General features: G+C 42.5%; 1 protein-coding gene across 2 annotated transcripts in view; it reads left to right on the forward strand.

Annotated features, from left to right (window-relative positions):
• Window positions 1–259: 259 nt before the first annotated feature.
• The window catches only part of SLC2A13 (solute carrier family 2 member 13), a 206,044-nt gene continuing 182,317 nt past the window's right edge, over window positions 260–23,986 (forward strand). Inside the window, exon 1 of one of the 2 annotated variants that reach the window (XM_075492063.1) lies at window positions 260–1,098. In XM_075492063.1, coding sequence (XP_075348178.1) covers window positions 546–1,098 — 553 coding nt within the window. In that variant the 5' untranslated portion in view covers window positions 260–545. The remainder of the gene's footprint in view (window positions 1,099–23,986) is intronic. The other variant, XM_075492062.1, reaches the window with a different exon arrangement.

Here is a 23,986-nt window from a genome sequence, read left to right on the forward strand (position 1 = left end):
GGGCGGCTCTGCGGCGCCCACCCGCCCAGATCTTGCTTGCTTGCTTGCTTGCTTGCTTGCTTCTTTCCTTCCTTCTCCCGGCGTCTGTAACCCAGCCCGCCCGCCCCGCCGCTTGCCAGCACCTCGCCTGAAGGGGAGCGGGCGGGGTCGGCGGCGTCGCGATGCTCAGCGCGCAGGCGCAGCCCGCGGCGCCTGCGCAGTAGTGCGCGCCACGGCGGAGCGGGGAGGGGGGCGCCCGGGCCCGCCCCCTGGCGCCCGCCGGGCCGCGCTCGCCGCTGTCCCCGCCCGCCTCCGCCTCCAGCTCCGCCTGGGCGCTGGGAGCGGCGGCCGCGGCGGGCAACTTCCCCTCAAGTCTGTCCGGTGGCGGGGGGGGGACTATGCGACCCGGCTGAGCGCGGCCCGGGAGGGGCGGGCGGGGCGAGGACAGACGGCGCCAGCAGCAGCAGCAGCAGCCGCCCCACCACCGTAGCCAGAGTTGCCCGGCAGCCGCCCGCCTCAGCCCCCTGCCCTCCCCCGGCCGGGGCGGGAGCCGCCGCGGCCGTCCCATGTCCCGCAAGGCCAGCGACAATGTGGAGTACACGCTGCGGAGCCTGAGCAACCTGATGGGCGAGAAGCGGCGGCGGCAGGCGGACGGGTCCGCCGGCTCGGGCGCGGCGGCGGCAGCGGGCGAGCGGAGCCTCATCGCCGCCGAGTCGTGCTCCAGCCTCAACAGCGCGGCGTCGGGCGGCGAGCTGGAGCGGGCGGCGCGGCGGCAGTTCCAGCAGGACGAGACCCCCGGCTTCGTCTACGTGGTGTCGGTCTTCTCCGCCCTGGGGGGCTTCCTCTTCGGCTACGACACCGGCGTGGTGTCGGGGGCCCTGCTCCTCCTCAAGAGGGAGCTCAACCTGGACGCCCTCTGGCAGGAGCTGCTCGTCTCTGGCACGGTGGGCGCCGCCGCCCTCTCCGCCCTGGCCGGCGGCGTCCTCAACGGGCTGTGCGGCCGGCGGCCCTGCATCCTGCTGGCCAGCGGCCTCTTCACGGCGGGGGCAGGCGTGCTGGCCGCCGCCCGCGACAAGGAGACCCTGCTGGGGGGACGCGTGGTGGTGGGGCTGGGCATCGGTGAGTGCCGCGCCGCCCCGCCGGGCTCCCCTCCCGGCTGCTGCAGCACGACCCCCCCCGCCCCCGGCCGGGTCCGCCCTGCTCCCGGGGGGACCCCAGCTCTTGCCCCGGCGGGGGAAGAGCTCCCCCGGGAGGCAGGCTTAACCGAGCCTAAAATGCGCCCGTCTGCGCGCGTCCACAACCCGTTTATGTCGGGCAGCCCGCAGACAAAAGGCGAGCGGTGGCCCGCGGGGTTTGAAGTGCTCGGCTGCTGGCGAGGGAAAGGCAAAACTGAGCTGAGGTCCGGAGAGGGGTCTGCTGGCGATCGCGGCGGGGTGTGGGAAGGGAGGCTGTGTGTGCTTGTTCTCTTCGGTTTTACTTACAGGTGGCGTAGTCCTAGCCCGTTTTGGGGAGAGTTGTCTGGTTTCTGTACGAGGAGCATGGTCTCGCATCCTTTCTGCTAATTCATCTTTAGGGTGGTCTGTCAGTGTCAACAGCTCACACCATAAGCTTTGCATTTGAGGGGGTTCTGGGAAGTCGGGAGCGAGGAGATCATGCCTGTCTTTCTGAACTGTAAATACCTCTCTTCTGGTTCCCCGCACAGCTTTGCTTTTCATTGGGCACTAAAGGAGTGCTTTTGGGACAAAACGAGGTAGTAATCTCTCTGGTCAAATGAGATGACACTTGCTTTGGAAAGCTTTGGATTTCATTAATAGCATCCTGCAGAACTGTACATGAATTGCTGCTCATAGGCTGCCTTCCTATATGCGTTGCATAACTTGCAAGCAGTAGATTCTGGTAAAACTTCATAGTTGTCCCAAAGAACTTGAAGTGATGAGGAGTGTTTCCTCTTACCTTTGAGACTGGTTTCTGTGCCAGCTATATCCTAAATATCCCCAGAATTTTACTTGCTCTTCAGCTGCCATCCTGTCAGGCAGTAATTTGAATTATACTCATCATCCAAAATGGGCTGTATGAGGTTATTCAGAGTCCTTGGACTATGGTATGTATAAGAAAAAAAAAAAAGAAAAAAAAAAGTAAATATTTCTTACTCTGATCTTGCAACCCTTCCTATCTAAAAGCGTGAGGACAAATTGAGAATTGGACTTGTTTTCCTCTACATAGCAAATTTCTATTTCTTAGCCATTGAATAATTTTTTGAATTCTCTGGCTTGTTACAGACACGCTTGCTGTGATGCAATTTGTGGTCTTATTAAGGAAAAAAAGTTAGTGAGTCATAATATGGGCTGTCAGAAATAAAATTGACTCCATCCTTGAAAGGGCTCATGCTGGTTTTCCTGTACAGTAAGGGACGTCTTCAGGTTGCAGTTTTCCTACCCTGAGTTGGGTGGTGGTTTTTCATTTTTTAAATGCTATCTCTCTGCATTTTTTTTTTTTAATCAAGATCTCAGACTGCAGAATGTTGATAACATTTGTTATAATGTTCAGGAGAGAAGAAAACTAAATTTGACTATGATGTGGCAGAACAGGTATTTTGATGGCAATATATAGTACATATATTTAGTGGTAGATACTAAAAATATCAAATTTGACATCTCTTTGTGTTTGTAAAGCTTCTCATGTTCTTTGACTGTAACTGCTTACATTGACGACTTCAGGGGGAAGCGAGAGGAAAGGGATGGATGATTTGCTTGACTCTTGGGTACATGTGTCTTGTAGAGAGATACATAGGCATGTTGGAATTGTCTTACAGTGGTGCAAATAAATGATATTGGTATTCTCGGAGGGATATGAGACTTGGGGCTTAATGTAAGTAATATATAAAACACAGAAATGGAAATTGGGAGCTAGGAGAGGTTCTTTTGCACAGCTGTAGATCTCTTGCGTGGTCTGGGGAGAGACATCTCTCTTTGGCCTCTTTCCACATCAGGGACAGAGATGGTGCTTCTGCTGGGGCTCTGGAGAGCTGAAGGAAGGACTGAGAAATGTTCTGAGTATTTTGGAGCACAAAGACACTAATTTATATTTAAAACATATGATATTTTCTCCTTTTTATCAAAGGTTGCTGCTCTTTATGTGATGGAGCTTATGGCCAGAAACAAAGCATTACCTTAAATTGCTGTGACTGAAGCATCACAAGAGACTCCAAGAATCGCAGAGCCCAATCCTAACAAGGTTTATTTTACAAAAGAAAAAAATGTTGTGGTTCAAGACTGTTCTCATACAGCAAACTGCAACAATCTCTACATTAAATAAATCCCCCACCAGAGGGAGCCTGGATAATTCCATGAAGGCATTAGAAATTGGTGGAACTTTTAACCAGTTTCTTCCCTTTCTTCTCTTGGAACCCTCTGACTACCATTTTACTGCCCACAGTGAGCATGAACTTCCTAGTGTTGGTGTAAGGAGGTTGCTCAGTAATGTGACACTTCAGTGACAGTGCGAACTGCTGAAATGTAAGGATGTGATGGTGTAGTGTTATGAAATGCTTTCCTACCTGCAAACCAGTAAAAACTTCTTAACTGTGTATAATTTTATACATTTTTGAGGTCTCTTTCCTGTAGCTCTCTGCCAATTGCACATCAGGAGATCTAATCCAGAAATATGTGTTTGCTTGCATTTAATAAATTAATTACTATGTTACAGACAGTACTGTGGTGCTGTAAAAGCAGATGCAGTGATGGTTACTTATGGGACTTCATTCCCCCCTCACTGGTGCAGGGTGGATCTGTGTTAATTGTGTCCATGTGAGAAAACGGCCATTTTTCTCCTGACTATGATTTATAAAGGGCTACAGTTAAACTTTCAAGGATGAAAACCACAGGATATATGCTGAAATGAGGAACATCTCTCACTTGTCTGTCTTGTCTGTTTCTTACCATTTTCTGTAGAGCTGTTTTGAGATAGAAAACCTCTCCTTTTCCCCCCAGCAATTACAGAAGGAGATGTTTCTGGAAAATAAAGACCTTCCCTCAAGGACAAGCCGAAGTCCTCTTTTATTGCAAACGTTGAATAGATTTTTATGGTTGGAAACAGTTATGGTCCCCTTCCCCCCCTCCTCCCAGTTTAAATACAAAATATAGGAAATACAAAAACAGGGAAACCACGTTTAGCATGAGCTTAGAATATGCTTAGATCTTTTCAGGTCTGAATTTCTAAATACCTACATAGTTCATGACAACTTCAGACAAAATGGCTTAAGAACAAGCTTATGGCCGTCATTCCCTCCCCCATCCCCTCCCCTTCCCGAGCAGCTCTGGTGTCCCTGACTCTTCAGGAATTTGGCTGAGCCTGGTGTCAGGAATGTAACATTTGGACAGATATTCATTACAGCAAATGTGGGCAAAATTCAAACATTTAGGAAATTGGATTGCACTTGCTCGGTAGCGCTTTGTATGAGCTTAGGTAGGAAAAACTTCATTGGTACAAAGCATATTTGGGCCTTTTGCATCTGATAATGCTAAAGGCCTTAGCCTGTTGCTGAAGGGTGACCAACCACACTTGGTATGGGATTGAGGGTCAACATACCTGTGCCTTGTGTTGGCTGCTGTAGTTTGCAGGCTTGGCAGGAAAGCCAGGTTCTTCACTTGGCTCATCTTTGGTCTGTCCTACCAAAGTCTGAGGACAGGCCAGAACTGAAACACCAAAGGTTAGAGCTAGTCATGGCTGTAGACGAGAGCTAATTGTACCGAAAACCTGCTGCCGTGAGAAGGGAGGTGGAGAGTGAATAGAGTAAGCACTGGGACTAAATGTAATGGAGACTAGAAAGGATAATAATAAATAGCTATGTTTGCAAAGTCACTTCTTTCTTAGACTGTAATCGGTCCAATGTCCTAATTTTACAATCACTTTGTTGTCTGAACCCATTGGCCGGATGTGTTTCAATGGCTTGCCAGTCTGCAGTGGGAGCAGTTTATCCTTCTGTCATCAGAGGATGCTGAAAGTTTTAAGCCTGCAGCTGATGTGCATGGGTGTTGGCATGGTGTTTCAGGTAGTGTTCTGTTCAGATCACTTTTTCAAGAACATTTATGTACCAGCTGTGGAAGGAAAGCTGGCTGAGCTATGCAGAGTTCAGGAAGTGACAGAATTAAGCTTGTTCTTGCAGAGTTGATCTCTATCTTAATGTACAGTCATTAGCTGGATGATTAGATTCTCCTGTCTTGTTCAGCATGCAGAATAGATGGTGCTCAATTAATGATCAGCTCTTCAGTGTTTTGTTTTCTTACTCAGTGTGGCTTAGGCTTTACTTAAAGCACACACTACCCAAGCCCTTGTAAAAGCAGAGTTACTTCTTAGGACTACCGTGTGTGCATGTACACTGTTACTAGGTCTGCAATGCCATGGAGACCTGACTGGCTAGGTGCCTTGTCTTCTCTCTGACCCCTGTCTTTGCTGGTACGTGATGTATCTTCACAATGTGAGCCTACTGCTCAGTGCTTGCTTTGTACTCAAAATGTCTGTAGTATTTTTTTTTTAAAGGCTGTATTTGAATGTGACATATGTAGTGTTCCTGGTAGCATCTTTTTACTGCATATGTAGGTCATTTTCTGAGCAGAGGAAACAAGATTGTACACAGAATTAGGCAGGAGTGAAAAGTGCTGGCATATGGTTCAGGGCTCCCCTGGTGGGTCTGGCTTCTACTGACAGTAAGGTCCAGTAGCAAATAACAACAAAAACCAAATTTAACCAAAGGACTTGCGTCATGTAGTACCAGCTCTGTATTATCTTTACAGTGGTTAAGTAAAGGTCCACCATATCAGCTGGACTACCATGTATGCTGTGGAAGTACTGGAAAATAACCAGTATGACCTATTAAAGATAAAAATAACCAGTATGACCTGTTGCCTATTAAAGATGAGGATATGTATGCTTGGTTGTTGTTTTTTTTTTTTTTAGTGTACTACTGAGCTTTTTCAGGTGCTGTATATTTTTATCTTGGAAAAAATTACAGATTAATCCCCCCCCCAGAAGCTCTAAAGCTTCAATCTGTTTTTATAAGCGAGTGTCCACCAGACTTTTTTTAAAGGAGTTTATACCTTAGTACATTTTGGAGGGGAAAGTCACCCTCAGCCCCCACATAAGCTGTGCTGCTTCTGGCAGATGCTTGCAAGTTTCAATCCAGGGATTCATAGGCTATTTTTTCCTCCAGAGACGTTGGTTTGTTAGTATAAGCTTGCAGTAGGGATGGAGGGGAATGGAGAGACAAATAGCCACGTTGTTGGAATCGACTCTTGTACTGCCACTGACCAGAGATGCTCACCCAAGTTTCCAGGATCTGTAGCTGCTGACATTACTGTGTGTGCTCAGGGCTGGATCTCTGCATCTTAAGAGCTTAATCTGTTCTCGTGCAAAAGCAGCTGGGAGGATACATTAGCTTCTGACTGGAGCTGTGATCTTGCAGGGTACCAGGAGTACATTAAGGTGAAGAACTGTATCTTGTGAAGTCCTCTAATACTGTGTGCATTGGCCAGGATACACAGTGCTATGCTCAGTTCACTGTCATGCCAACAAGCACTGACTCCATTATTGTTTTGTCTGATAGTGTAATACAAAAAGATCAGCAATTTATACATAAATAGTGCTACCTTTGGCAAATATTTAGTGACCATTTCAGAATAACGTATTAAACACACAGAGTTATATCTAAGAGATTTGTTGGACTACTGATTCTTCTGGAAACTGTTTAAAGTCATAAGGGTGGTGTTTCCTTTTTTTTTTTTTTTTGTTTTGATTTTTTTTTTAACCTTTGTTTTGGGCTTTTTGCTGTTGTTTTTGCTTAACTTAAAAAAAAAAAATCCCATAGTTCATAAACCTTTAAATTGATTTTCTGTTTCTAAAACATGGGAATCTTGTAAAATAGTTTTCCCTGTACTTGGTCAAACTGTTCTATCAAAACATAATTCCAGTTGTATTTTAAGTATCTTTGTTCATTTTGGAAAAAATGCAAGGCAGCCAGTTCATATGTGATCTAAAACTGAAACTTTTATGATCCTCTTACTCTTTATAAAAAGGCAACTTGAAGGAAGCTTGCAGTGTTAAACACAAGTGTTTCCTTACCTATCTTGAAAAATTCATGTAGGCACCATAAGTGGGCTTATTTTCAAGATGCTTGCTTTGCTACAGGAACAAGAGACCAGTGACATCCACTTCCTGTGATGTTAAAGATAGCAAATCATTCAGCTGGAGCTCTTGGATTTGAGTGGCTTGTTTGGCTGAAGTTTATACCAGTCCCATCAGCAGAGGCACAAGGCAGGACATCTGAGGACAGTCCAAGCAGCAGATTCGAAGTGCTAGCTACTGTCTTCTGCTGTGCACTGTCAGAATATGCACTTAATTTTTATTCTGAGCGTACTAGTTGTACCTTGCCAATGTATCCTGAGAAGCAATGAAAGAAGTAAAACCACTGAAAGTAGATGCTGAAAAGAAGGGTGTTTTTAAATTATCTTTTTTCCTTATCTCATTATGAGTAGACTTCAAGATAATTAATTATAGCAGCTGTATGCTCTTAAGTGGGTTTTTATAGAATATATTGTATTTCTAAATACATGAATTTATTTTAAAATGTAGTATTTTAGGAATCTTAGGGATTATTCCATGAAAGTATGGTAAGCTTTTGGGTTGCAAATCCTACGGAAGTCCTGAAAATTGATTTCTACTTAAGATGGCTGGATTCAAACTTGACAACTATGGCTGTGCTGCATGTTGGTACCACAGAGCTATAATGGGCCTGATGGATAGCTTTCTTTGTGGAATTGTTTTATGGGTCTTCGTTGGTGAAGCATTGAGTTTTTGTATCTGACCTGTACAATCAGTGTTGCTGGTGTGAAGCTTGTGAAGAGGCTGGGTCGGGTGGGTCAGTCATTGGAGCTCCTGAAAGCCTAAAACCAGCGACTGCTGAAAATCAGGGGAGCAGAGTTCTCCCTTTGGTTTCTTTTTGCAATGATTATGCCTGTGAACAAATAGCAAGAGAAGCAGTTATTAATATGTTGCAGAGGTCTTGTGCAACACAGCTCTGGATGAGTGTGTAGTCATTTCACTGCTTTAGCTAAGCTATCTTTCTGTAGGTCTTGTGATGCAACTTGAATGCAAACTCTTCTAAAATGTATTTTGCTTATGATAATTGAAGCAATGAAGCTTTAAAAATTTTTCCATTCTGATCTTCCTCTGATTTGTTGGAGGTTTTAGACATGTCATTTTATTAAGGATTTATTCAAAGCAAACACCTGTTCTGAAGGTGAATTTTTTGTAGGTGGTTCCTCATTTTGACTGTTTATATACCCAGTCAGTGAAGTTGGGCTTCTCAGCTCAAGGAGTCTGTCCCTTCTTCCTTCGCCAGTCCCTTACAGACATGCTGTGCTGCCTGTGTGAATGAAATGTCACGCTGTGTCCTCGGAGCCCCCCACGTGTGTGGCCGGCTGTGGACAGGCCACGGCATGCTTTCAGCCGTGGTGTTAGCAAATGCGTTCCCGCCTCCCCCTTGGTTCAGTCTCTTATTTGGCTGAACAGCAAGGGTGCCTGCCCTTTCTGCAACTGGGGACAGACTTCCATCTCATGTTCCTCCCCTTCAAGCAGTGAATCCTTGTTTGAAATCCCACCCGTGCCCTAGGGATTGCTCCTGGGTTGACTTTCCTGGGAGTTCAGCCATCTCTTTGTGTGGCCATTGTGTTAGTGGGCTCAGACACTGAAGCAGTTGTGTGGATTTAAAAAAAAAAAAAAAAAAAAAAAAAGTGTATGCTTATTGATACATGCAACTTTTTACCTTGGGCTTGTCCTTTAGTTGTCCCTCAGGGGTCTTCTCCCCCCTCCCCTAGAGATGGGTCTTCTAGTTGTGTATATTCAGGAGCTGTCACCCCAGCTTCTCTGCTTGAACTTTTCTCCCCCCCCCGTTTTTTTCCAGTGTAATTCAGCAAGGGAGCAGCTCTCTGGAGGAGGTTTGCCCTTCGTGGCTAATCTGAAAGGTTTCTTGGCTCTCATTAGAGCTGATGTTTTCCAGAAGCACCTGGAACCGACCCTGGGGCTTGTGCTTTGCTAGTGAGCATTTTACATCAATGAGCACGTTCTACTTCTGCTCCTGAGTGATGAGGCAATTTCAAGGCAAAAAAATTTTCCAGGCAGTGTGGAAAATCCCCGTGGTACCCGATGCTTTTAGCACAACAGGCTGGCAGGCACTCTGCAAGGCTGAACGGTCTTAAGGGAGAAGCGGGGTTTCCCTGGGAGGCAATTGCTTCAGGCCTCAAATCTAGAACTTTCTGGTCTCTTTTCAACACTGTGTTTGGGAAGGTCTGAGTTTTCACAGTTCTCCTGCCAACTGGTAGCATTGAGGAGCTCTCTAATCTAATCAACAGCCCGCCAAGCACATACAGCTGCGTGCTCAGTTGTCTCTGAGGCAGTAATGAAGTGATTGTCAATCTCCAGATGATAGACACAAAAACAGAAGATGCCAGAAATGGTGGAGGACCTGCTGTGTAAGCAAAAATGTGTATCCAAAATTAGATTCACCTGCAGTTGTCTGTTCACCTGGAGTCACTATTTTCATAGTCTAGACAAAATTAAATAGCTTTAGAAACCTGTAACATAAGTGGGAGCCCTAAGGCAAGAGTTTTTCAGCCTTTTCCCAGAAGTGGGAGTTTCTGCGGGCTAACCTTTTCTGTCTTGGACAGAAACAAGGAGTAACAGCCTTTGTGTGTCCCCTTTCTTTTGGTCAGGAGCCTCATGTGTATGGTTTTCTCCACTGTTGCTTCTCTTGCAAGCTTTCAGGGAAGCAAACGCAATAATTGTGGTTTTAATGTGCCTATGGACATAATCACTTTGGGAAAATATTATTTTCCAGCAGCTGGAAGGAAGCATTAGGGATGTCTTTGTGTTTAGCCACAGCTCTTCTACTTTCCTGTTGTACTCTGGAAACCCAGGGGAATGCGTTCCAAGTTGGAAAGAGCAGAAGAGCCTGCCTGGTGTTACGTACGTTGTATTGCCCATGCGGTGGGGCATGTGGTCTTGTAAATTTGGAACATGTTCCAGTGAGCACTGCTCTGAGAGAAACATCTACTGAAGTGATCGCTGGCACGTGCCAATGGAAGAAGGTCTTTAATTCCTGATTGCTCATAAGAAATTCTCACCTGTTTCTTCTCTCAAATACTTGTTCTGTGCCAGAACGGCATAGAAACCCTACAAAGCCTTGAATAATCTACCTTGCTTAGTAACTTCTGATAGTTTTTCCAGGTATATTTTTGTAGTTTTAGCACTCCTACTCTTGGTTCAGCAGATAAGACCTTTGAACTTAGGCCTACTTGAAGGCACCAACAATTTGAAATTTAAATCCATTTTGAACTGATTGTGCCCCTAATGAATAGGTGGACGTAGGATTTTTGGGTTGGTGTCCCCCCCCCCCGCCTGTTGGTTGTTCCTGTCTGACTGTTGTCTTTTCTTCATGCTGACACAGTCATAAAAACATGAAGGTGACCTTAAGTAAGTGTCATTAAATGACTTCCTGTTGTTATAGCTGATACGTTACTATCAGAGCAGTGCCATCATTCATAAGCTATCAATCACATTTACTGTAATCAAATAGAAAAAAAAAGTTAGTTATTGGTCATATTTGAAAACAATAGTAGTAATCTTGATTACTTGAACTGCCTTCTGCAGTTCAGCCAAGTCCTGGTGTGGCATGTGTCCTGCTTCCAAGGGCGAGAGAGGAGCAGAGCTACAGCTATTCCTCCTTTTCCCTAGGGCAGTACCAGAGCAGAGCTGCTGTGCCCGGAGGAGCGGGAAGGGACAAGGAGCACTAGTGCCATCCTGTTCCCATGCCCTGCGATGCAGTTCAGCCTCCAAAGCAAGACCAGACCAGCAGGTGGAAACAGGGATCTCCTGTTCCCATCCCTCTGTTTTTCCTCCCCTAAATTACCATTGATTCTGGTCCAAAGCATGTAATAGTACTATAATACTTGGTAGTTATCTGTGATTCTGTGGGGTTTTTAGCCAATATTATGAAAGATTCAAACAGTGTGTCCCATTACTTTTTTACAGCTCTAATCCTGGAGGAACTGGCAGTACTTAACCTGGAGAAAATACAGTTGTTGATTTACTGTCTCTTCAGCTGCACATTCAGAAATAGATAGGCAGCCAGGATTCAGTAATTTCTTTAAGGAAGAGTTAGATGATCCTGATGCTGAAGACAGCTACCTTCTGAGCATGCTGCAGTTTTCTCTTGTGCTGCTGAACTGGCATTTGTAGCATAGGCTTCACGTTCTGCCATTCAACAGCAAAAATTATCAGGGAATTATGGAAGAAAAAACACCCCTACTATCTTAAAGGTGCCCAGAGAAAGTTGGAAGCAAAAGCTGTGTATTGAAGCTAATAAATATACTTAATAAATTACTTATTCCTGAGCTTTTTATAGGAAAAGTGGTAGATAACTACATATATTGATGAAAGCTAAGACAATGAGGCTGGAGCAACTTCAAAAATCTAGAAGGATAACTGAAGCAGAGAGCCTACATGAGGTGTGGAGGCAGGGAATGTTTTTGCTGCTTGTTTGAACATCTAACTGGAGTGCAGTTGGGAACAGGGAGAGTTGGGAGCCCAAGTTCTAGTACAGCTGATGGAGGATGGTATATCTGGATCCCAAAGTCAGATGCCTCGCGTCAGAGCTAGTAATCCTTTGGAAGCTACTTGTCCAACATGTGATAGTAGGAGAGAAACACTGCTTCTTATGGTATTTTTTGTGTGATTAAGGTTCGGGTCAATGTGCTATATTTGTTATTCCTAGCTGTATTAGGACTTACTCTGCCTAACTGTTATTTTGAACTTAATTTTCTGTTTGTAGCTGCCCACCTAGGAAGTTTTGTTTAATCTGTGAGGTTAAGGAGATAAAATTGAAGGGACTCGCCACTAAGTACTTGCTCTCTTGGTTTGGCTGGTTAATTTTTTTAGGGTTGTTGGTTGGAGCTATGATGGATCCTGAGCAGAGTCTAACATCTGAGAAAGGCAGCGTGGTAATAGATGAACTAGAACACCGTGAGCATGGAGGAAGTACTGGTTAAGACCAAAGCTGTGTGCACTTTAAGCGTGCACTTCGGCAAATATTTGCATGTAAGTGACCTCTTTTGTTTGTTCACAGGTCCTTGATTATTGAACTGTTGAGGTCAGTAGTAGCTATGTGAGCACAGGACTGGGGAATCTGCCTGAGGGGAAAAGGTAAGTCTGGTTTTATTGACTATGGAGTTCAGCAGCTAAGTCTTTTGCCTCAGACTCCCTGCTCCTGCATTAATCATAGGCGCTGCTGACCTCACCAGTCCAATTCACATTGGGACAGCTTGGTATGAATGGAAAGCCAGAGCCACCCGGACAACTTCAGGATCTTGAAGAAAAGGGTGGAAAAGACTAAATGTTGTACATAGGCATTCATGATGGTTTAGTCCAAGAATTCAATCACTGTGGTAATATTTTGAGCTGAATACTGGGATCTGGTTTTGTGCTGTATGTAGTTAGTTCTTGGGTAGGAGGAGAAATAAGGCACAGAATGTAGATCCTTTCTCTTGTAATGATTGACTGGCATGTTCCTGGAAAAAATCATTGGTGCATATAGCAGAAATCTGGGCACATTTTGAGTAGAGCATTACACAAATAATGTCAACTTCTCTTTTAGTGAGTGGGAATGTACTTTACTAAATTCTTTGAAAGCTTGGATGAGAAGGTATTATTTGCCTTAAAGTGTAACTTTGGGGCAGGGCACAATAGTTGTCTACAACTGTATGCTCTGTGTGATTAGCTCTGTGCATCTTACTGTCCTGCAGGTTTAGGGCTTCCCTCCTCTCCCGACCCCAGTCTGCAGTTTTGCTAGCTAGGGTAAACAAACTATTATCATGTTCAACTGTGTGTGCTTCTGAAAAAGCTGTAGTTTCAAGGCATAATTTTTAGGTCAAGCTCTGTTGTTGTTTTGCTTTCTTTTGTGTCTGCTGATGGTGACTTTAAAGAAAGAAAAGACACAGCTTGTGTTTTGGCTTTGATTCTGCCTATCCCCACCTATTTCTGAATCTTCCTTCCCTGGAGTCACAAGCTGTCTGTTGTATCAGTCTGCAGAGCCTCTCCCTGATTCAAAGTTAATTGCTCTGCCTGACACCCAAGTACTATCTGGGCGATTAATCATTATCCTGTTAGATGTGGAGTGCTCCCTTGCACAGAAGGGAACAGTGCTCTGAGCTTTAAGTGCAGCAGTGCAGAGAAGTTTTTCCTCATAGCTCAAGTGCAGCAGGCCTGTCTCCTCTGTTCATACCGATTGTCTCTTTAGCAAGATCTGAGCCACCTGTTTAGAATATTTATGTTTAGTCTGTTCAGAAGTTAATTCTCAGTAATTCACCCTGTAATGGTGAAACATCTAAGGGACTGTGTGTGTGTTCTGGTTTTCCTTACCTAGAATCTTAACCTGTTTCTGGCTGGCTCAACAGAACCTCTACTCATGGTCATACTCTGCCTTGTATCTTTCATCCATGAGTATGGATTTGCGTGTGTGACTGTTTTAGGTGGGTTGCTGAGGGATAAATCCCTATGGCTGTGTGCCGGTTGGATGGGGCCAAGCCTGGCCTGCTTGTTAGCCTGCTGTCTCAGGCTTTTGTATTAATTCTGCTTTTCTTCCTAGAGGCTCTTTCCAGGATACATGAAGTGAAACTGTGCACGCTAGGTGTGATGGGGACTTCTTATGGACCACTTTGTTACAGTCAAACTATTCAGTTTTCCAATTTGTCTAGCTGCAATGGCTTCTTATCCCCAAGTTTCCCCTGTGAGGGAGCTTCATCTGGACTGGGATATAGGGAAACCACGCTCCTTGCACTGGTGCAAAGAAGGGGGAACTGGAAGTGTGAGTGCTAAAATAGCCCTACTCGAACCTCAGTAACTCATCTGCCACTCTTGTCTCTCCTGGCCCACGCAGGTGAGAAGGAATGTCTGATCCAGGCCTCCTATACAGTCATGTTGGGAAGTAGGAATCCAGACATCTGGAGAACTTTGTGTGTGTGTGTGCACGCACAGGAAGAATTGAGTAATGAAATAAGGTTATATTAGTGGATATTTTAATTAGGAGTTTTTTGTATTTTTGTGATGAGAAAAAATGTGATTGAAGGTGGCTATGCAAGAGGATATCACGAACCAATTGTGCAGATTTTCAGGATTAGTGTGTTGGGAACAAATTCCACATCTGTGCTCTGGAGGACAGAAGGTACGAAGAACTGTTTTGGGGTATGGAGCCATTCTTTCTGCTTCTTTAAAATTTTTTATCAAGTGGGAATATATAGTTGTTGGCTCAATTCTTTCTTCTTCGTTAAATTTTTATCAGGTAGGGATGTATGTTTTCTTGGCTTAGATAATGTGGATTTGTATGGTCTAACACGTGCACAGGGTAACTAGTTTTCGTCTGTGCTGTGGCAATGAGCAAGAGAGAGAACTTCGAGAGGGCTGACTCGGCACTCACCAGTTTTAAGCCAGTGTGATTCCACTGACATTACAGCAACATTAATTTCTTTACCTCATGATCTTGATAAACTACTAATTAGTATAGTACTTTACAGGAGATAGGAATCTGTTCATCAAGTAACTATAGGTTCATATAAAATCAAGTCTGTAAGGTAGATATGGATGCCATACTGAGCTACAACAGAAAAATACAAGTTTAAGCAAATTTGTTAGAGAAGTTTGTAAGACTTTTAAGCTGATATTTGAAGATGATGCACATGATATTTCTTTGTAAGTGCTTATTCATCTTCTATGATATTTTGCTTACAGCAATGCTCTATTTCTTGCTTATAGCAAATGATTCAGTTAGTTGTAGTAAAACATAAAAATGCCCGTATACATACTTCTCAGTCTTGTACAACTATGTTCCCAATGTAGCTGAATCATCCAGACGCAATGTATGGCTCTGTTTGGATTTCTATTTGTCTTACATGTATTTTAGTGCTGATAACATATCCCTAAAGCAGTAATAGGTTGAGAAGTGTTTGGTCTACTGTGTCTCCTTTTCACAGTTGCTCTGCATGTTCTTTGGTTTGGATTTCTATTTGTCATGCATTATCAGTCACTAGAATACATACATCCCTGAAGCAATAATAGACTGAGAAGTATCTGGTCTGCTGCATTTCACTTTCACAATGGCTCTGTGTGTTCTGTACTTTGCAAATTCATCCTGTTACAGGATCTGTAGCCATCGGTTTTCTAAGTCACGGTAAATTTTGCCAATGCAAATACCAGCTTGGGTTACTTGTCTTAGGAGCTGGAACCCATACAATTTGCTTGTGTGCTGTAGAAGCAATACTAGCAAGGACACTACTGCAAGAAAAAAATATTATTTCATGCTGATACAAAGAGCTAGAGCCACATAGCCTTGAACTCATCTTGCCATAACATGAAGTTTTTTGTATCATGCAGTTTTATAGTCTCAAGGCTGAATTACAAGAAGCCTTACGTTAAAATAAGTTAAATACATGCACATGGTTGCTTTACTTTGCCACTCAGAAGGCTTTCTGACTTTAAATACTGCAATAAGAAAATGTCTGTTGTACTGTTGAGAGGCCTGACTTGCACATTGTGAGACCCCAAATGTCTGATGTACCGTCTTTTGTGAAGTAAACATAAGACCGATCTGTAATTCTTGGATTTGTCACTTCCTGGCCACTTGATCTTAAAGTGACTGTGGTACTTTATGCCTCCATTTTTCCTTCTGTAATGTGGGGCTGATGTTTGCTTGCATTTTCGAAAGGCATTCTTGGACTTATTAAAAACAAATAATAATCTTTGTCAGTCGTAACCTGTTCAACACTACAATTTCTGTGAATGGACTTCATAGTCTGATTTTCAGTTTCTCGGATAATTTCCTCTCTAGTCAGGTCTCTTCTCTCCTCTTTCCCTCCTTGCTGTGTGTTTGGCCTTTAGACAGGCAGTACTGTTGGTGGTACTAGCCAGAGAAGCTTGGGCTCAGGAAAGCCTGATGTTCAAATCTTACTGAAATGCTGGTAAATTATTTGTTACAAATTACAATTAATGGCTGTTGCATAATTCCTATTTGGCTTTGTAACTGTAGGTAATTCTACTTAACTGGAAGTGCAAACTGTGTGTTAATAGATACATATTTACAAATGGTCACATACTTGTCATTGCACAGAAAAATAAGATTGCTTAAAATCAACCCAACTCTATAAAGCATTTTTAAGATGTGTATCAGTGGAGTAATGTAGACTTAACTTCCAGAAAGTAATGTGACATCCTGTATCACTAACTATGCTTATTCTTCAATTACTCCCATGAGCCTTTTCTGTTCCTTCTGTGCCTCAGTTGGCACAAGAGGCGTTAAAGGATTTTGCTACCAAATTACCAAATGCTTTTGGTAATTTATACCTAAGCTTGAGTTTTCTGATATGGTATACTGAAAGACTACTCAAAGGGTCTGTATGTCTTAGCAACTAAGAAGTCCTTTAAACTAAGAAAGGAGAGCAATGTAAACTCAAAATGAGCAGTTGAATGTGGATGTGAACTTGACAGTGTTTGAAAGGTGGATCGTGCTGCACCTGAAGATGACGAGCAATAGACATTTGAATTGCTGAAAGCACACACTGCATTGGAAGCACAGCCTGCAGGACGTTTTTCTAGCTGTTATATTACTGTGGTACGTCACTAGTATTAAGGAAGGGGATTCTGCTATTAAGGAGGGGTCGTCTTTGGTGGCAGGAAGAGTAGCATTCTGCTAGAATAGAGGCTTCTTCCCAAACTCATCTACATATAAACCGGTCATGAACATGTGTGCTTTGCAATGGATTGTAAAATTTTATAGGGAAAATACTGCGGTTTTATTATTTTCTTACTGCATACAAGTAGAAATGGTACTAACTGGGCGGGTAGGAGTGGGTAGTGAGTAATTCAGAGATCCAATCACCTATGGCTTGTTTTGTGCTTCGTTGCTGGTTCCTAGTGCTTTATCAGAAGCTATCACAACTGGTTTCTTTCCTACTCACAGTTACTCTATTAGTGCTCAGTTTAATGATTCTTCTCCAGTGGGTAATTAATTCTGCCTCCTGACGCTGCCCTCCTGCAGTATTGTCAGCAGTCCTTACCTTTTGTTTTGGGAAATGAGGAAGAGGATGTAGACCAGAGATGTTTAAAACGTAAATAAAAGTAATTCTTTTTGCTTTTGAGTGAAAATTCAATTATATGTAGCTAGGTTTTACTGTAATTGATGTTTCAATTAGATCTTGCTTTATGAAAACTTAATTAAAAGATCAGGTGAAATGTGACCAGATTATAGGGAAAAACAAGATGGTAGACAGTAATTACTTCGTAGGGTTTCTTTGAAAAGAGTGCTGTGAGGATTCGGAGCTCCCTCCCTGCTCTGGTGTTAGGATTTTCAGTTATCCTCAAATATGAAAATTTCTTTATAAATTTTCTCTGTGAAAGTGGGTGAGTAATGCTGTAAGTGCAGAACTTGCAAAGTTTGTATTTCAGAGAGATCCTGGATTTAGTTGTTTTTCTTGGTGGTAGCTTGTGCATGAATCTTTTCACGTAAAACTTGAACCCGACATGAGAATGTCTTTTCACTTCAAAAGAGAACGTGACTTCATTTTTAACTGTAAATCTTTCAGTTTTAAGGATGGAATCTGCTTCTTAGTGGGAGCAGATACAGAGGAGTTAAATAAAATTAACAGGAGGCTCTCCATAGTAGCTGTGCCTCAGAGTACAAAAAAGCTGGGGCACTTAGAGGCTGGGGGACAGCAAACTGAAACAGCAGAATATTTCATTGCCTCATTAGTCATCTTACGACTTACAGTGATTTATTGCAACTTGTACAGTGCAAGTCACAAGAAAAGCAGATTTTATCTTAACAAGGATATTTGCTGCATCTATGTTAATTAGAATGGGACTGTCAGATATGCCATTTTAAATGCCAAGCTCCTAATTCTTCTTAAAAGTTCTTGTTTTCTCTGTTCTCTGGTTGGATAGGGGCAACACAGCAGACTGCTGGATGAGAGAATCGGTGCAGTGCTCTGGGTTACGGAAGGGCATTTTAGATACCCATCTTTATTTCCTTTTAATCTTTAGGTTGTCTAAAGTTACCAGGGTCTTGTATCAATTAACAGGATTTACTGAGAACATCACAAATGTTTGCCCAGCTTTCACTGCAGGCTGACCTGCAGCTCTTCCCAAATCCTCCCCTGCTGACATGCCCAGAGAACGAAAACAGGGCAGGAAAAAGCCGCTGTGCAGGGGACCGCGGGAGCTGTGCTCCTGGGATCTGCGGTTCTCACAGCCGTTTGCTCTGAGCACTGTTATTAATAAGGAGGTCTGCAAAGTAAAAGTTGGAGGAAAGCAACCCTGTTAGCAGAATTACATCTGTAGTTTGGAAGGTGGCTGTCTGTTACAATGTGTCTAGAGGACTGCAAGTTGTCAAAAGCTGAAAGCCATGACAGCAGCATCTCCCAGGTTTCCTGGGATCTTCTGTCCTCTAGCAGTCTCTTCCGAGGCCTTGAGACTTGCAGCCTTGGTTTTAGGAAGCTCTTTGGCAGTCTGTTTCCCTGATAAAATTTAGCACTAGTTTCTTCCCACCTGCAGCATCCACCCACTCCTGGTTAGCTGAGACTTTCCTCAGCTTTTTGTCCCTTAGATGTTGGTAATGGAGTAGTTAATCTGTTCCTTTTTTCCCCTTAGCGCTTGACAGCTACTGTTTTGTTTTTTTTCCACAAATGCAACAGCCTCTTTCTTCACTTGTAATGTCCCTTTTTGTCAGTATAAGCAAATGATGGAAGTAAATATACACCAAAATAGGTTAAAGTACCCTTGTATCCCTTGACAGCTTGAGTATTACACCATGAATCCTGCAGTTGTGACTGCTGATCTAGACTATCTAAGTCATTTCTAGGAGTAAACCTGTGTGGCCTGAAGAAGTTCAGCACTGGTTTGTCCCTCGACTAAGGAAAGTCTAGTGCAAGATCCTTGTCCTAATTGTCAAAACCCTTTCTGATACTTCACCACTTTACTTGAGAGATCCTTACCTGGGATTCCTCCATAGGATGTTCTTCTAGTACAGTTACATTTCACTGGCACCAAGCAGCTGTTGCTGAAATGGTAGCGGGGAAGCTCCAGACCATGGGGAGAAGTTGCATGGAAGCTAGACATTTAAGCTGAGCTGCTTCTCATAAAGCAAAGAAATGTGCAGCACTTGGACTATAGACTCAAGATGTTGACTTAACCCATGTGCACTGGGAACACCCTTACTCTTCCTAGCATGCAAAATGTGCATGCCATGGAAGGTATCTTGAGGAAGTAGTATTACACCGATTTCCACCCCCCCCCCCCCCCCCCCCCCCAACCTCCAATACTGCAAATACAGACACTATTTATTTTCCCATATGGTCAAAAAAATGTGTTTTATTATCTCTACATGGATCACTTGTGTTTGTAGACACAATCTTGTTTGTGTATGGATCCTGTAGTATAGAAGGAAACAGAGCAGTCACTGTGACTCGTGTATTTTCATTATAATAATAGTTGTACTTACATTACTGTCATAAATGCTACTTGCATTATAATGATATAATTGAAACTTACTTTTTAAGATCAGGCCTTAGGCTGTAAAAGGCTTACAGAGCTTTTGTTTATTTTTTAGAGCAGTAGTTATAAAACCATATAACTGGTACCTGTCTTCCTACAAATCATGCTGTTTCTTGCACAAGTGGGTAACTAAATGTAGTAATTCATATAAAAATATAGTTTTCTGCATTGATGATTGCAATGTATTTACCCATTGCAAGCATGAAATTACCAGGAATGTAAACTAGACAGACAGTATTTTTATGAATTAGTCTTTCTAGATTAGTCTTTCTAGATTAGTTTTTTTAATTAATGGCAAGTGATAGGTAAGAAAATGCATTCTTCTGCTCGTCTTCATCTCAAGCTGCATGTTTGGAGTCCGTTGCTGGACTTTTGGTTAACTCAATGAAACCTAAAGCAGTTTACAGAAAAGTTAACCAGTTTCGCTGTTTTAATAATTGCACTTGTAGAAAGAGGCACTGTTAAAACCAAAGTACTTCTTAGTTGAAGAGGGCTTTCAGGTATAAGTTGAAGGCATGCTTTTAGCTGAGCTGTAGTTCAGCTTCTAAAGCTTGTTCATGTTTGTTTAGATATCACTTTCTTAGAATTATTGTAAGTTGGGTAAAGCATTGCTGTAGTAGAACTAGGAAAGAAAAAAATGGTTTATAAACAGAAGTGCAAAGTTGGAAAGGAGTATTCATTTTATGTGTAGCTTTCAAATCATTACCCTTGTCCTCTGAAAATAAAATTTCTCTGCACAGAAAATGTTTGCTAATCCTTGAAGCGTTCAACTTGTTCTAGGGTTTTTGGTGTGGGATTGTTTTATTTTTTTTTTTTTAACCATGTAAAGATTGCATAGTGTTCATCATGCTGGCTTTCTAGCATATATGAACGGTTATGCAGATGAGTCCTGCCAAATCTTTCTGGGTCATTATAAAACCATACTTCCCTGCTGGAAATTGCTGTTTGCTTGGCTAAGGCAGCAGAAGGAGCTGGATGGCCACTCCTCAGCTGCTCAGTTAGTGCTTGTTAGTGTTAGTGATCTCGCGCCTTAGCACAAGTCCAGGTCAGCCACCAGATCAAAAGTCTGGAATGGGAAATGGAGTAGCTGAGATACAGGTACGCATCCTGATCTGCTGCCTTGCTGGAAGGGGAGGAGCCACTGGCTGGGGAAGCAACTCCTTATCTTTGGCTGTGACTGCCTCAGGACTTGGCCAAGTTCATCTGCCTGTTTTTCCTAGGTGTAAGCAAGCAGCATGTACAGTGTGTAGCCTGCATGTGCTAAAGAATGTCTATAAGCAGCAAAGCGCTGCTTATATCAATTACTATTTATCTGAACGGAAAGCTTCACTTTTAAAGTAGATTAAGTAGTGCTTGTCTTACGTGTTTATACAGGCTGTCATAAAGAAAACTGCTATGTTGTATTTATAATTTTCAAGTGAAAGAAAAATAAAACGCTTTTATTTTCTGAAGTGAGAAACTTTTGCAATATGGTAAAAATAAAGGTTGCATTGAGTAGTATAAAAATCTATGTTGCTTCACACTTTCACCATGAAAGATCTTCCATAGCTTGTAAGTTCATAGAATCTTTGCAAGTAGTGCTTGATCAAAGTCAATTCAGAAACAAAACAAATTAGGCCTTTTTACTAGTTGCTTTTGGTAGCTTTTAGTCACTTTTAGGACTGATTGTTAGTCTTGTATTGTTATAACAGTTCAGAAATGCACTTCTTCACAATTCCTGGAACCTTTCAAGTAGAGGGAGCCATAGCAAATTCAATATTGAAAATTAGTGATACTCCTTCCCCTGCATGCCTATGTGCACACACACATACTTTTTGAGAGAGCTTTTCCTGTTTAGGCTTTCCTAAAAATGCTGTTCCAGAAATAATTAATCCGCTCCTGTCTGGATCACTTTAGAAAAAGGAGAAAATCCATTTCAGTGTTGAAAGTTGCTAAATACAAATTGTTAGCTGTGTAGGTGACCCAACAAAAGACTTTTAAACTCTTTTGCTTATTGAAAATGTAGGTGTAGGTTAGGAACCAATTACTTTGCTTTTTTGAAGAAACTGTCACTGATGAGCTAGCTCGATTAATTACCAGTTCAGTTGTTACATTTTTATGATGCTGTCTTTTGGCTGGATTTCTTTTATGAATCATCCTGATTAATGTTTTGAAGTAATCTGAAACCGGGTAAATCTTAAAGCTAGATCTGTGGATAGATTTTTAGCAGCATGAAGGGAGTAACTTGTTTTAAACATGCCAGCTTTCTGGAATGGGATCTACAGCCATGAACTACAAGCACAGGTTCCCATTATGGCATGCTGTGAGCAGGAGGTCCCCCAGTAGGATACCCAGGAACTAGGGCAGCTGAGTGGGGAGAGTCTGACCGGGTGTTTCGCAACCTGGATTAAAAGGAATATGTGCTGGCCATGAAGAAAGACTGAATATGGGTAACTAATTCTGGGTTCCTGGGAAGTGTAAACTGTGATCTGACCTCTGTAGTGCTAGGCATGCTCTTACGCTTTGGACAGTTGCGAAGATCTTTGCTTCAAATTTTCTGGAGGTTTAGCTTGATTATTTTGTCTCTGGTTAATTAAATCCCACTCTTTCTTTCTGACTTTGCCACTCAAAATAAATTTTCTGTTTACGTGTTTTTGGATTACTGTAACCTTGAATAATCTTAAAATAACTTTAGATAGAAAAAATGATTTGTTTTAAAAATCCTCTTCCCCAAATGAGCTGTTCTATGTATAGTACTAACGAGGCTGAGGTTGAATAGGACCCTGCAGTTAAGTGGTTCTAACACTTATAAATAGTTACTTTCATCTGACCTTAAAAACTTTCTCAGTTCTGTTTCCTTTCATGTAAAATTCTCTTTCTGTTCCTACTGTTTGACAATTTTCCCAGAGAAGTATTATTTTATCCCCCTCTAGCTCTCCTGCTTACTCTTTTGGTATCCATAGATTGTGGCATGTTTTGCATCCCCCTCTGCATTGGGATGTTGTTTGGTAGAACAGAACGCCTGCAGTTTTCTGGCTGTCAGTATTTTTTTTATTTGCTGTGTGTAAGTTATTAAAGATTCCCGCAAATTTTTTTGTATAGTTTCAAGTTTTTGCTAAACTAAGTTTTCTTTTAGTAAACTGAGTAAACTAGGTTTTACTTTAATAAAATTTCGCATTCTAGCCTGTACATGGTAGGTTCTTATCTATCTTGCCTCAAGTGTCATGGCTCACTTACTTTTTCCCATTTCATAACCACCCAGTTTCTGGATTAAAAAGATTCCTTGGCTTCCAGAATTTCAGTGTAGGAAAAGAAATACTGTGATAAATAGTCCCTTCTTGATTACTCAATTTGTTGGATATTCACGTCTCTCTACTATGATATGTGGTTTCCTTATGCTCTTCTTGCAGGATGCTGCCCTGGAGATGTCAGAGAAAGGTCTTAGCACTTCCATTATACAGGAATCGTACTCTGTGTTGGCATCTTAATCTTTTTATGAGCTGGGTTTGCATCTGTATCTTTTGATCAAGGGAGAGTTTGAAACTTGAAATTACTCTTGTGTGTAATGCAATTCACAAAGGCTGACGCTATCTTTTTGGGGGTTTGCGTTTACAGTGCGACAGTTGTGGTTGTTTCTAGTGGACACAATTTGAGGGTTTTTTAGGCAAAGAAGGATTTTGTGTTCTTGATCCTTACTGATACACACAACAGTGAAAAACCTTCTCGTGGTCAACAGAAGGAATTATTCATCCAGGCTCATTAAGATATGATTGTTCTATAGATTTGAAACAGAATCAACTAGCGAGGAGCTTCATTTATTTTTCTTCAGATTGTTCTGGGCCTTGGACTCCTTCACAGTTGGATGCTACATAGTAACGTAGAATTTTGGCACTAATTATAATATTAGTCACTCTGGTTTGGGCTAGTGGCTAGATAGGGACATAAAGACCTGCAATTACTTAGTGTATTAGATGTTCAACAGTAGATGTTCTTTAACTATGATGAACCAGCTCTCTCTGATTTAATAATTTAGTGTTTAAAGAAAATACAAGACGTTAATGAAGTCTGCTGACGTTGGACCCCCATTCTAGAGGAGATGCACCTAAATCTGCCCGTTACTGTGACTTATGTTCTCACAAAGCAATGTGGTTCTAGTGCTAGTGGTTTGTCCCACTGCCCTGACCTATTTCAGAGCTCTGCTATAGCCGAGTACAGTTGTGCCACTGCTAAAAAATGGAATCTACTAATCTGATGTATGGGAGAGATTGAAACGGGAAAGTGTGCTGCCAGTCATCCTTGAAATAACTTTCAGTAACCAGTTAACTGCTGATAATGCCTTTACTAGATATGTGCAGTGGGTGGAAAGCCTAGATATTAGAGGGGA

Source organism: Mycteria americana, chromosome 1 (assembly GCF_035582795.1).
Source record: "Mycteria americana isolate JAX WOST 10 ecotype Jacksonville Zoo and Gardens chromosome 1, USCA_MyAme_1.0, whole genome shotgun sequence".
NCBI lineage: Eukaryota > Metazoa > Chordata > Aves > Ciconiiformes > Ciconiidae > Mycteria > Mycteria americana.